Here is a 15,133-nt window from a genome sequence, read left to right as displayed (position 1 = left end):
TCATACTCAACTTTGTTGCTGGTTTCCTATTTCTTTACTTTTGTTTTTTCTGGTCACATTTCTGTTTACTCTTTTTTGTCCTTTTGGTTATTTTGGAGGTTCTACTAAACTTTTAAATTCTGCTGGTAGTTACCTTTCTCTAGTTAACAAGCATAATTAAACATATGTTTTTCTTTTATCACTTGAAGTAATATCTGTAGCCTCCCAAAGGATGTTTTATTTACCTATTCCCCACATCCCATTCCAAAGATCTCCTTGAAAACATATTTGCTTGTCTTTTTCCCAACACTATCATCACAGGGCTCCAAAACCTCAGTTTTATTGAGGTAGTTCAAAATCTTTGTATTTCAAGTTATTCCTAGGATTCCTAGGGATTGTTTTGTATTCATTTATATATTGTATATGTTCATTTGTAATTTATTCAGGTTCTTGTCTTCCCAATTAACAATTCCTCACATAACACTTATAAATTCCAAGTTCATAATCTGTATTTTATATTTGCATTATATTTTATATATGTATTTCTATATATGTGTGTATATATATATATATATATATATATATATATATATATGTATATATCCATCCCATATACTCATTACTGCTTCCTCTTCTTTCATCTTCCCTTTCTTGAGATCCTGTTCTCATTCAATAACCATATTTTTAGTATTTTCTTCAGGGAGGATACATGCAAAGTATATACCGTAAATCCTTATGTATCTACAAATGCCTACCTTTTCACTGAGCAATAAAGATAAAGAACACCATGGCTGGATAAAGGAATCTTGGAACATTGTCTTCTTTTCTTCAGAGTTGGTGGATGTTATTCCACTATCTTCTAATTTCTATTGTTACATAGGAAAAATTACATGTAAATTGATCTTTCTTTTGTTTTCTCTCTGGAAATTTACAATTTTTTTATACTCTAAGTATTGGACTTTTTCCACTAATCTTGCCAGAAACTAATGGAACTCTTTCAATATATAAAAATGCATCTTCATCCATTAATTTTTCCTCATCTGTTCCTGTTTCTTTTATTATTTGCTTGTAAAATCTCCTAGATATTATTCCAACTCTGAAATGATTTAGGGGATAGACATTTTCTATTAGACATTTTTAGACATTTACAAGTGTCTTTTAAAATGGTATCTGTTCCTATTACAACCACCACTCTAAGTAGGATTTGTTCTTTTGAAAGAGACAAATGGGGAGACTGAGCCATGAATCACAGTACCTGAGGGGAGAGGTGAAAAGAATAGACAGAGGTACCAACACCAGAACCAATGGCACCAACACTGGAGGGAACCATTCTATGGCTCCTCCTGTTTTTACCGTAGTGCCCCTCATATTTTTTTATTTATTAATCCATTCATACATTTATGTAAATATAAGAACTTATAGCACTATACAGATAATCTTTCCAAGCATTTCATTTATCTTCAAAAGAACCCTAAAAGGTAATAGTGGATTATTTTTTTGCTTTATTTTTATTTTTTAAATTGAAGTATAGTTGATTTACGATATTGTGTTAGTTTCAGGTGTACAGCAAAGTGATTCAGTTATACATATATATATATATATATGTATATACACATATACACATGTATATATTCTTTTTCGGATTCTTTTCCATTATAGGTTACTACAATATATTGAATATAGTTCCTTGTGCTGTATGGTAGGACCTTGTTGGTTATCTATTTTATTTATAGTAGTGTGTATCTCTTAATCACAAACTCCTAATTTATCCTCCCCCCACCTTTACCCTTTGGCAACCATAAGTTTGTTTTCGAAGTCTGTGAATCTGTTTCTGTTTTGTAAATAAGTTCATTTGTACTGTTTTTTTTTTTAGATTCCGCATATAAGCAACATCATATGATATTTGGTTTTTTCTGACTTACTTCTGTCTGACATACTTCACTTAGTATGATAATTTTTAGATCCATCCATGTTGCTGGATAATAATTTTTTAATGTACTGTTGAGTCCAGTTGTGTCACTGGTGAAGTCAACTTGATACCAGTGTTCTTTGAATGGGAGACTGATCACTGTTTTGCTGAAATCCAAATGTACCACATCCATAGCAGAGGTTCAACCTCCAAGTGGAGGAATGCAAGATTTCGTTCCTGGCCTCTTCTCTCTAGCTGTCTCAGGCCCTTGGAGATGCCATCCAGACTCATGGCTTCAAATACTATCTACATGTTGATGAAGCCAAAATTCATGTTTCCAGCACTGTCAGTTGAACTCTATTCCAACTGCTTGTTCAACATTTCAACTTGGATTTTAATAAGCAACTCAAAGACAGCATGTCCAAAACTGGGCTCTTGATATTTCTCCCTGCTGTAACTTGTCCCTTTCCCAGTCTTCTCCATCTTGGGAATGGCAATTCTAACTGTGCAAGTGGCTGTGAGTAAAGACCTTGAGGACATGATTGATTCCTTTCTTTTCTTCACATCCCTATATACAATCGATCAGCAAATCCTACTGGCTCTGCCTTAAAAATACATCCAAATTCTGACCAAGTTCCATCACCTCCACAGCTACCATCCATGGCTCAAGGCACTATGGCCTGGATAATGCCAATAGATATCCAAGGGGTCTTCTTCCTTCCTCTTTAACTGTCTTTCTGTCTATTTTCAACAGAGCAGCCAGAGTGATACTGACTGGATACTGGCTATAAATCATACCATTCTGCTGCTCAAACCCTCAAAGATTAAAAGCTTAAGTCTGTCCATTGACCTACAAGACCCCTCATTATTTTTCTGCCTTCATCCCCCATTATTCTCCCCTGTCCTCATTCAATTCAGCTCATAATGCCTCCTCACTGTTCCTCGAACACAGGCTGGCCGCACCCTTACCCCAGGACCTTTGCACAAGCCGTTCCATCTACAAGCTTTCCCCTGAGATTTCTGCTTGCCTTCCTTTCATTTTTTTTTTTTTTTAACTGGAGTATAGTTGGTTTACGCTGCTGTGTCAGTTTCTGCTGTATAGCAAAGTGAATCAGCCATACGTATACATATATCCCCTCTTTTTTGGATTTCCTTCCCATTTAGGTCACACAGAGCACCAAATAGAGTTTCCTGTGCTATACAGTAGGTTCCCATTAGTTATCTATTTTATGCATAGTAGTGTATATATGTCAATTCCAATCTCCCAATTCATCTCACCCCCCATTTCCCCCTTGGTATCCATACCTTTGTTCTCTACGTCTCTGTCTCTATTACTGCTTTGCAAATAAGATCATCATTACCATTTTTCTAGATTCCACAAATATGCATGAATATACCATATTTGTTTTCTCTTTCTGACTTACTTCACTCTATACGACAGTCTCTGGGTCCATCCACATCTCTACAAATGACCCAATTTCATTCCCTTTTATGGTTGAGTAATATTCTATTGTATATACATACCACATCTTCTTTATCCATTGCTCTGTTGATGGACATTTAGGTTGCTTCCATGACCTGGCTATTGTAAATAGTGCTGCAGTGAACCTTGGAGTGCATGTGTCTTTTTGAATTATGGTTTTCTCTGGGTATATGCCCAGTAGTGGGATTGCTGGGTCATATGGTAGTTCTATTTTTAGTTGTTTAAGGAACGATACTGTTCTCCACAATGGCTATATCAATTTACATTCCCACCAACAGTGTAAGAGGGCTCCCTTTTCTCCACACCCTCTCCAACATTTACTGTTTGTAGGTATTTTTGATGATGGCCATTCTGACCAGCGTGAGGTGATACCTCATTGTAGTTTTGATTTTCATTTCTCTAATGATTAGTGATGTTGAGCAGCTTATCATGTATCTCTTGGCCATCTGTATGTCCTCTTTGGAGAAATGTCTATTTAGGTCTTCTGCCCATTTTTTGATTGGATTGTTTGTTTTTTTGATATTGAGCTGCATGAGCTTTTTCTATACATTGGAGATTAATCCCTTGTCAGTTGCTTCATTTGCAAACATTGTCTCCCATTCTGAGGGGTGTCTTTTCATCTTGCTTATGGTTTCCTTTGCTGTGCAAAAGATTTTAACTTTCATTAGGTCTCATTAGTTTATGTTTGTTTTTTATTTTCATTACTCTAGGAGGTGGGTCACAAAAGATCTTGCTGTGATTTATGTCAAAAAGTGCTCTGCCTATTTTTCTTCTAAGAGTTTTACAGTGTCTGGCCTTACATCTAGGTCTTTAATCCATTTTGAGTTTATTTTTGTGTATGGTGTTGCATTCTTTTATATGTAGCTGTCCAGTTTTCCCAGCACCTCTTATTGAAGAGACTGTCTTTTCTCCATTGTATATTCTTGCCTCCTTTGTCATAGATTGGGTGACCATAGGTGGTGGGTTCCACTGATCTATATTTCTGATTTTGTGCCAGTACCATACTGTCTTGATTACAGTAGCTTTTTAGTATAGTCTGAAGTCAAGGAGTCTGACTCCTCCAGCTCCGTTTTTCTTTCTCAAGATTGCTTTGGCTATTCAGGGTCTTTTCTGTTTCCATACAAATAGTAAAATTTTATGTTCTACTTCTGTGAAAAATGCCATTGGTAATTTAATAGGGATTGCACTGAATCTGTAGATTGCTTTGGGTAGTATAGTCATTTTCACAGTATTGATTCTTCCAATCCAAGAACGTGGTATATCTCTCCATCTGTTTGTATCATCTTTAATTTCTTTCATCAGTGTCTTATAGTTTTCTGCATACAGGTCTTTTGCCTCCTTAGGTAGGTTTATTCCTAGGTATTTTATTCTTTTTGTTGCAGTGGTAAATGGGAGTGTTTCCTTAATTTCTCTTTCTGATCTTTCGTTGTTAGTGTATAGGAATGCAAGGGATTACTGTGTATTAATTTTGTATCCTGCAACTTTACTAAATTCATTGATTAGCTCTAGTAGTTTTCTGGTGGCATCTTTAGCATTCTCTATGTATACTATCATGTCATCTGCAAACAGTGACAGTTTTACTTCTTCTTTTCCAATTTGTATTCCTTTTATTTCTTTTTCTTCTCTGATTGCTGTGGCTAGGACTTCCATAGCTATGTTGAATAATAGTGGCAAGAGTGGACACCCTTGTTTGTTCCTGATCTTAGTGGAAATGGGTTCAGTTTTTCACCATTGAGAATGATGTTTGCTGTGGGTTTGTTGTATATGGCCTTTATTATGTTGAGGTAGTTTCCCTCTATGCTCACTTTCTGGAGAGTTTTTATCATAAATCGGTGTTGAATTTTGTCAAAAGCTTTTTCTGAATCTATTGAGATGATCATATGGTTTTTATCCTTCAATTTGTTAATATGGTGTATCACATTGATTGATTTGCGTATATTGAAGAATCCTTGCATCCCTGGGATAAACCCCACTTGATCATGGTGTATGATCCTTTTAATGTGTTGTTGGGTTCTGTTTGCTAGCATTTTGTTGAGGATTTTTGAATCTATGTTCATCAGTGATATTGGCCTGTAATTTTCTTTTTTGTGACATCTTTGTCTGGTTTTGGTATCAGGGTGATGGCAGCCTTATAGAATGAGCTTGGGAGTGTTCCTCCCTCTGTGACTTTTTGGAAGAGTTTGAGGAGGATGGGTGTTAGCTCTTCTCTAAAAATTTAATAGAATTTGCCTGTGAAGCCATCTGGTCCTGGACCTTTATTTGTTGGAAGATTTAAACACAGTTTCAATTTCATTACCTGTGATTGGTCTATTCATCTTTTCTATTTCTTCCTAGTTCAGTCTTGGAAGGCTGTACTTTTCTAAGAATTTGTCCATTTTTTCCATGTTGTCGATTTTATTGGCATATAGTTGCTTGTAGTAGTTTCTTACGATGCTTTGTATTTCTGCGGTGTCAGTTGTAACTTCTCCTTTTTCATTTCTAATTTTATTGATTTGAGTCCTCTCCCTTTTTTTCTTGATGAGTCTGGCTAAAGACTCAATTTTGTTTGTCTTCTCAAAGAAGCAGCTTTTAGTTTTATTGATCTTTGCTATTGTTTTCTTCATTTCCATTTCATTTATTTCTGCTCTGACCTTTATGATTTCTTTCCTTATACTAACTTTAGGGGTTTTTGTTGTTGTTGTTCTTCTTCTTCTTCTTTCCTTAGTTGCTTTAGGTGTAAGGTTAGGTTGTTTATTTGAGATATTTCTTGTTTCTTGAGGTAGGATTGTATTGCTATAAACTTCCCTCTTAGAACTGCTTTTCCTGCATCCCATAGGTTTTGGATCATTGCGTTTTCATTGTCATTTGTCTCTAGGTATTCTTTGATTTGCTCTTTGATTTCTTCAGTGATCTCTTTGCTATTTAGTAACGTATTGTTTAACTTCCATGTGTTTGTGTTTTTTACAGTTTTTTCTGTAATTTATTTTAATTTCATAGTGTTGTCATTGGAAAAGATGCTTGTTATGATTTCAATTTTCTTAAATTTATTGAGGCTTGATTTGTGACCCAAGATATGATGTATCCTGGAGAACATTCCATGTTCACTTGAGAAAAAAGTGTATACTTTTGTTTTTGGATGGAATGTCCTGTAAATATAAATTAAGTCCATCTGCGCTAATGTGTCATTTAAAGCTTGTGTTTCCTTATTAATTTTCTGTCTGGATGATCTGTCCATTGTTGAAAGTGGGGTGTTAAACTCCCCCACTATGATTGTGTTACTGTCAGTTTCCCCTTTTATGGCTGTTAGCATTTGCCTTATGTATTGAGGTGCTCCTAAGTTAGGTGCATAAATATTTACAATTGTTATACCTTCTTCTTTTATTGATCCCTTGATCATTATGTAGTGTCCTTCCTTGTCTCTTTTAACATTCTTTATTTTAAAGTCCATTTTATCTAATATGAGTATGGTTACTCCAGCTTTCTTTTGATTTCCATTTGCACGGAATATCTTTTTCCATCCCTTCACTTTCAGTCTGTATGTGTCCCTAGGTCTGAAGTGGGTCTCTTGTAGAGAGCATATATATGGGTCTTGTTTTTGTATCCATTCAGCCAGTCTGTGTCTTTTGGTTGGAGCACTTAATCCATTTACATTTAAGGTAATTATCAATATGTATGTTCCTATTACAATTTCTTAATTGCTTTGGGTTTGTTTTTGTGGGTCTTTTTCTTCTCTTGTGTTTTCCACCTAGAGAAGTTCCTTTAACATTTATTGTAAAGCTGGTTTGGTGGTGCTGAATTCTCATAGCTTTTGCTTGTCTGTAAAGCTTTTGATTTCTCTGTCAAATCTGAATGAGATCCTTGCTAGGTAGAATAATCTTGATTGTAAGTTTTTCCTTTTCATCACTTTAAATATATCCTGCCATTCACATCTGACCTGCAGAGTTTCTGCTGAAAAATCTGCTGATAACCTTCTGGAGATTCTCTTGTATGTTATTTGTTGCTTTTCCATTGCTGCTCTTAATATTTTTTCTTTGTATTTAATTTTTGTTAATTTGATTAATATGTGTCTAGGCGTTTTTCTTCTTGGGTTTATCCTGTATGGGACTTTCTGCACTTCCTGAACTTGGGTGACTATGTCCTCTCCCATGTTAGGGAAGTTTTCAACTATAATCTCTTCAAATATTTTCTCAGACCCTTATCTTTCTCTTCTTCTGGAACCCCTATAATTAGAATGTTGGTGCATTTAATGTTGTCCCAGAGATCTCTGAGACTCTCCTCATTTCTTTTCATTCTTTTTTCTTTATTCTGCTCTGCAGCAGTGAATTTCACCATTCTGTCTTCCAGCTCACTTGCCCATCTTCTGCCTCAGTTATTCTGCTACCGATTACTCTAATGTATTTTTCATTTCTGTTATTGTGTTCTTCATCACTGATTGTTCTTTAGTTCTTCTAGGTCCTTGTTAAACATTTCTTGTATCTTCTTAATCCAAGCCTCCATTCTATTTCCAAGATCTTGGATCATATTTACTATCATTACTCTGAATTCATTTTTAGGTAGATTTCCTATTTCCTCTTCATTTATTTGGTCTTGTGAGTTTTTACCTTGCTCCTTTGTCTGCAACATATTTCTCTGTCATTTCATTTTGTCTAACGTACTGTGTTTGTGGTCTCCTTTCGGCAGGCTACAGTGTTGTAGTTCCTCTTGCTTCTGTTGTCTGCTCCCTGGTGGGTGAAGTTGGTCCAGGTGCTTGTGTAGGCTTCCTGGTGGGAGGGACTGGTGCCTGTGCTCTGGTGGGTGGACCTTAGTCTTTTCCTTCTGATGGACTGGACCACATCAGTTGGTGTGTTTTGGGGTTTCTGTGAGCTTAGTACAACTTTTGGCAGCCTGTCCACTGATGGGTGAGGTTGTGTTCCTGTTCTGCTGATTGTTTGGTGTGAGGTGTCCAGCACTGGAGCCTGCATGCAGTTGGGTGGAGCTGGGTCTTGGTGTCAAGGTGGATATCTCCAGGAGAGCACACACTGATTAATATTTCCTGGGCCTGGGAATTCTCTGGTGGTCCAGCATCCTGGACTTGGCACTCCCACCCTGGATGCCTAGGCCTGACCCCTGGCAGGGAACCAAGAGCCCACAAGCTGCACAGTGTGACCAGAGAAAAAAGGGGAAAAAAAGGAAAAGAAAACAAACAGATAAACAGAACCCAATACAAAAGACAAAAACAAACAGCAAAACAACACAAAAAAAGGAAAAAAGAAAACAAACAGACAGACAAAACCCAAGACAAATGATAAAAACAAAACCAAATAAAAACAAAGAAACAGACAAAAAAAACAAAGAAAACAAAAAAACAGGAGAACAAACAAAAGAGGTCAAAAATGAAAACAGTCAAAGACTAATTTAACAAAAACAAAAAATAAAAAACTAAACAAAAAAAGAAAGCAAACTAAATAAAAGGCAAAGAAACCATAAAACAAACACACAAAATGACCAAAAACAAAAAAAAGAACAAAAACAAGGGAAAAAACCACAAAACAACAAAAAAGTAAAGTAAAAATAGAAAATTTTTAAAAATATTAAAAAATAAAATATAAAACATAAAAACAACAAAAACTGAACAAAATGAAACAAACAAAAAAGAATAATAGTGATAAGAATATTTTCCTGGGGCCTCCACTGTCAGTGTCCTTGCTCCCACAGTGAACCACAGCCAAAATCCACCTCCCCAGGAGGCCCTCCAATACCTCTAGGTAGGTCTCGACCCTCTGTGGGCTCTGTAGGGACAGCTCAGACTCTGGCCTGGCCCAGCTTCCGTGTGTACTTGCCCCCAAAGTCCACCGCTGTTAAAGCTAGACAGGTCTCTGTTGTGGGAACACTCATTGTCTATTCAGGTATTCCATAGATGCGGGATTTACCAAGCTGATCATGGGAATTTAATCCACGGCTTGTACAGCTGCATGGAGTGATTTCCTCCTCCTTAGTCACACCACCACTGAGGCTCAGCTTTGGTTTTGGGCCCACCTCTGCATGTGTGCCCCCCTCCGACATCTGTTCCCTGCCAAGGCAAGAGAGAGCAAAAGCCACACTTGATTGGAGCACACTTACTCACTCAGGCCAGGGAGGGGTATGGCAGCCACAACTGAGGTGTGTGTGAAGTGTCCACGGCAGCAGAGACCAACAGGCAGTTGCAACAGACTGGGATACACTCACTCCAGTGGGAGTCCCTCCCAGTGCCGCAGAGGCAGGGGCTGGCATGTGGGGGCAGTGGCGGCCCTGCCCCTTGAGCACCACGCAACAATGGCACCTCGTTTCCTAGGCAGACCACACTTCCTCTAGGGGCATTCCTGGCCTCAGAGTCCCTCACTCCCTTCCCCTGTTGTATCCGTGCAGCCAACAGTGATCCTTTCCCCAGATATGCTCTCTTAACCCCACACTTTAGCACTCAGCCCCTCCCAGCACTGGCAGAGTCCCATCTCAGGCAGGGGCACCCAGGGCTGATTCCCGAGGAGGCTTTGGCATGGGCAGTGCTCAGGAACCTGGAGCCTATGCAGGCAGAGGAGGCCTTGGATTGAGGGGCAGGTGAGCCTGCTCAGATGGGTGCTCCTCCCAGTGCCCGGGGAGGCCAAAACTGTTGGGTGGGGAAGGAGGTTGCAACGGCGGCCCCAGCCCTTGTGTGCCACTCAACAATGACTTCTTGCTTCCATGGTGTCCCAGACTTCTGCAAATTTTCCCGGTTGTGGAGCTCCTTACTCCTGTCCCTTCAGACTGTCTTTTCACAGCCAACAGCTGTCCCCTCCCTGGGTCCATGCTCCAAACCCCACTTTCCAGCACCCAGCCCCCCTCTGCACCAGGAGACACACAACTCAGGCTGGGATGTGCAGAGCTGTGTTGTAGACCATGCACACAGTTCTTACTTTGTCCTGCCTTCCACAGACGGTCTGCTGCATTCCCCTTCGATCCTCCGAAGGTCCCTTTCTGTCCCAGCTGATTTCCCCACCATGAGGGGGTTTTACTGAGTGCAGGAACTTCTCCTCACCTTTGGCTTCCCACAAGGGGTACTGGTCCCTTTTTTGATTCCTCTTTTCTTTTTTTCTTTCTTTTGTCTTACCCAGTCGTGAGGGGATTTTTCTTGTCCTTTTAGGTGTCCAAAGTCTTCCACTAACGTTCAGCAGGTGCTCTGTGAGAATTCTTCCATTTGTAGATGTATTTTTTTTTTTAATTGGGATATAGGTGCTTTACAATGTTGTGTTAGTTTCTGCTGTACAATGAAGTGAATCAAATATATGTATACATATATCCCCTCCCTCTTGATGTACTTCTGAGGAGAGATGAATTCAGTGTCCTCTTATTCTTCCATCTTGACTCCTCCCCCTCAGTAGTAGATGTTTTTAACACCATTTGGCACATGAGTAACTTGAAGTCCATATATTTATTTTTAATTCAACAGAATTCATCAAATACCTACCATGTGTCAGGCACTACACTAAAGTCCAAGAAGTCAAGTCACTCCCATGATCTTACTATGAGTAAATATCAGAGTTGGGAATTAAAATCAATTGTCTAATTTTTTCTAATTGCCCACTATTCACATCTACCACATCATATTTCAAGCTACTTGCTTATTCATTCATTCCTTTATTCATCATTTCACCAAACTCTGGAAAGAGTATAGCTCTGGTGATATGAGCATGTTGAAAAAGAATAAAATAAATTCCTTTTATAACACAGATTGTTAGTTCACTTTTGAATGGACTCTGGGTCATATTGTTCCCCTCACACTTACCAAATTATATTCTTAAGACAAGTTAGTGTCAGAACTACCAGGAGGTAAAAAGACACCTCCCCAGACCCTTCTTTTAATTTATTGATTCAGCATGTCTGGGATTGGGCATGTGAGTCTGGCTTTTTTCAATAAGAGTCCCCCAGCTTGCTCTGAAGCAAATCTATTATTTATATATATATACCAGTCTCAAAATTAAGGTTTGCTTCTCAGAATTGGTTTATAAATGTTTCAAATATGCTAGAGAACACTTGTAAAACCCTTATCTGTAGGTAAACAGCTGTTATTTTATCTCTAATAGTCTGCCCCAAAGTGGAAACATTTCAGGCTATTCACAGTATCAGGTTCGAACATATGAAACTGCTGATATTCAACCATTTTTGACTTACAAGATTGTCAACTTTGTGTGGTTCAACCCAACATCTTTGGTTAGATCTGAGCAGAATAAGGATATCTCAGGTTAAATAGAAAATGCTACTGCAACCTCTCTTAATCTTATCAAATAGAGAAAATAACGTCCCACAAACTTGAAAATCAATCCAAGCCCTTAAGTGGAGTTTAATGCTTTATTTATCTTGTCACTAAAAGATCTGACTAAACATTTGTTGGGCAGATAGTCTGTTTCAAGTCAAAATACCAGTTATCTCAGCAAGATTCAGTGCTTTTTTGAATTTTTTTACAAAATTGAACCAACAAAAAGATGGTTAAAATAAAGCAAGCTCTCACAGAATGTTGAACTAGACCACACACGGTTAATAACATACTCTCACGTAATTTTTTAGTCCAGAATAGCCAGTTCTAACCATCATGCACTGACAAGTGGGGCACCATGGAGGTGCTTGTGCTAAGTCGAGTTACCAAAATTTCACTTGTATTTTCCACAATTTCATTTTTTAAAGCAACCTGGAAATTTTTAACAACCCATTTCAATGCGCATATCCAAACAGGCACATTTCAGGTATTCAGGAAGTAAGTGTGCTTCTTTCTAAAAGCACAATGTCCCTCTACCTTTCCAAAGCCACACCTCCATGACAAAATTCAAGTATTAAACTTAGAATTAATGGACTCTTAAAATGTAAGCTCCATAAAGACCTGAATTTTTTCTTCCTTGTTCACATCTATGTCCACTGCATATGAGATAACTGAGAGATAAATGTATTGAAGGTAAGGAGATAGGAAAGAGTAAGGGAAGGGAGAGAAGGAGGGAGGGAGAGAGAGGAAAAGAGAGAGAGAGGTGGATGAATATTGACTCTTCCTCAAGCTTTGTGGGGTTTTTCTTCTTTTGTGTTAACAGTCATTTTGTGCCACAATTATAGCACACAGAAAGATAGCTGTTTGATAATTTACAGCTATAATAATGTAATTAATAAATTTAACAATTTAACTAATAAAGACCTTTGGCTAAAATATGCCCCTCTCTCTTTTTATTACTTAAACATTACAATTTGCTAAAATTGAGAAATCAGTTACAGTATATAAATTTTTTTTTAAAAGAACAGTATACGTGGATACACACATAAAACAGTGGCTATGGAGAAAGACAATATAATGGAATGAAATTTGGGGCATAATACCAATCACCTAATCCTAAATTAACTTGACATAACAAAAGACAAAGAAAAAAGAACCTCCAAACAAATATTTCTGTTTACGGATGGAGGAGAGAGAATACAAGTAATTTTGTTTAATTTTACTCCTTACATAATTCTAAGTCATAACATTTTGGAGTTGAAAGGGGTGTGAAATGCCACAGATGAAGGCTGTGCAGCAGGTGAAATTTCCCAGACAACTGAGGCCCAGAGAATTGACCTGCTTTTCCCGAGTCTATGACAAGGCTATGACTTGAATCTCATTGTGTAACTTCCAGTTGAAAATTTACACAATCTTTGTTCAATTATTTGCATTATCTAGGCTTTCTAAATAATAACGCGGTAGGGGTGCACCCACAATTGACCATCAAGAAAGAAAGATTTACTTTTTGATACTTGATCTCTTTTTGGTAGAGAGCACATGCCTCAGTCACACAGTTTACATGATTGAGGTCATCTTAATCTGTTTACCATTTTGAACATCTGAGGAAAAGGTACTGGAAAAAATAAAATGAAAATTATCATTTTGTCTGTGGGAACATGCAATGGAGAGTTAACAATTGTTGTAATGCTGTGGTTAGAATGAAGCTGATGATAAGCATTTAATGCTTGATCCCTCAAGCTTTCATTACCTTTAATAATATTTTTCTTTTTTTTAATCCTTTCTCCTCTTCCATTTAGGATTCCAGTTTTATTAGGATCTATAAAGTGATAAAAGTCTTAAATTTCACAATGAAAACTAAAGATCTGCAGCTTTCTGATGTCTTTTTGAAAGCACTTAACCATCTGCCTCTAGAATACAACTCCGCTTTATACAGCCGGATATTTGATGACTTCGGGACTCACTATTTCACCTCTGGCTCCCTGGGAGGCGTGTATGATCTCCTCTATCAGTTTAGCAAGGAAGAACTAAAGAACTCAGGTTCGCTTTCTTCAACCTTCATTTTTAACTGATAAGATAGTGTGCAATACATTTTTCTCTTTCTCTATCCTTTTAGTTCTTCTTTATTGACTTTATTTTGACCCTGCTTTATTTCCAAAATGATATGAAGAAAAACCAAAAAGTACACACTCAAGGAAATAAAATAAAAATATAAAATTCAGACAAAAAGAAGAAGGAAAAATAAATAGTCTTCACCTCTTTGGGCATCAGATTTGACCCAGAATTTCCTGACATTTAAGAACATCATAAGCTGCTCAGTAGTGGTAAAGAGAGATGCATGCCATCACCTCAAGGAAAACAAAATTTGTCTTGGAAGTAAACTCTAAAAGATAATTTACTTATAGCAATTTTATAGGAGATAATTTTATAAAACTGTAATTACAACAAATCCACTGGCAGTCTTTTTTCTTTCTTTCTTTCTTTTCTTTTTTTTTTTCCTTGGCCGTGCATCTTGTGGGATCTTAGTTCCCCGACTAGGGATTGAACCCAGTCCCTCAATAGTGAAAGCGCGAAGTCCTAGCCACTGGACTAATTCTTTTTCTTTTAATGATTTTAACTGAAAGTCAAGAGCAAAGGATGAAAAGCAATTAAGGACTTGACAAGGGACTAAGTTAATATGGGCCAGATATGCACCTATTGGTGACAAAACTTGAAACCAGATGGGAAGCACTTTCATTTGAGGAAAGGTTGCAATTTTATATCTTGGGATATAATCAGTGATATTTTTCTGCTTACATATAAAATAACAATATAAACCTTGGTTTAAAAAATAAATCTTGGTTTCTTATTATCCTAGATTGCCAATATTAATTACTATTACTTAAGTACCTTTGTATAAATTTTTCAGGCTCCTGTGTGAAATTTTTCAGGCTCCTGTGTGAAATGACACAGCGTCCTTGTGATGCTTCTATCTTGAGAACATGGCTAGGAAATTGTATAATAACCAGAACCCAACTGACAGATTCCCCTAAATAAATCAGAATTCTTGATCATTTAACATTTATACAAAAGAAATAAAGAATTTATTTTAAAAGACACCAAGCCAACTCTGAGGTCAATAGAGTTTCAATCCTTCTGTTCTTATATCTCATTATGGCAAATAGTAATGTTTAATGGGGCTTCCCTGAGTCCTTCTAAACCTTAATTGATCAGATGTCCATCATTATCTGTTTTTTAAGAGAGGAGATGTAATAAATGTCTTTGAGAAAGATTTTCAGTAAGAAGGTCTTCAAAATTTTTTGCCTTACAGAGTTACTGAAATCCAAAAGACTTATGCTGTGATGGGCTTTCCACACTGCCTGCCTCTTATGTTTCCTTACAGTTATCCTTTCCACTGGAGCAATGTTTGCTTGATGAATTTCATCAACATTTATGCTGAGCAAAAATCGTTCGGGGAAGTCTCTGGCCCTTGACTCGGTTTCATCTCACCCTTGGGATAAAATTATTCTGGTCACTGCTACTGTAGCCGAGAATAATT

The 15,133-nt window shown here is 37.3% G+C and overlaps 1 protein-coding gene across 1 annotated transcript in view; it reads left to right on the top strand.

The window, feature by feature from the left end:
- The window catches only part of C6 (complement C6), an 89,031-nt gene that overhangs the window by 24,146 nt on the left and 49,752 nt on the right, over positions 1-15,133 (top strand). Inside the window, exon 8 of the mRNA XM_061187744.1 lies at positions 13,395-13,635. Within this exon, the coding sequence (XP_061043727.1) occupies positions 13,395-13,635 (241 nt within the window). The remainder of the gene's footprint in view (positions 1-13,394; positions 13,636-15,133) is intronic.

The sequence above is a fragment of the Eubalaena glacialis genome, chromosome 4, assembly GCF_028564815.1.
Source record: "Eubalaena glacialis isolate mEubGla1 chromosome 4, mEubGla1.1.hap2.+ XY, whole genome shotgun sequence".
Taxonomy (NCBI): Eukaryota; Metazoa; Chordata; class Mammalia; order Artiodactyla; family Balaenidae; genus Eubalaena; species Eubalaena glacialis.
Note: the sequence above shows the minus strand (reverse complement) of the source record. Positions and strands in the feature narration are given on the sequence as shown.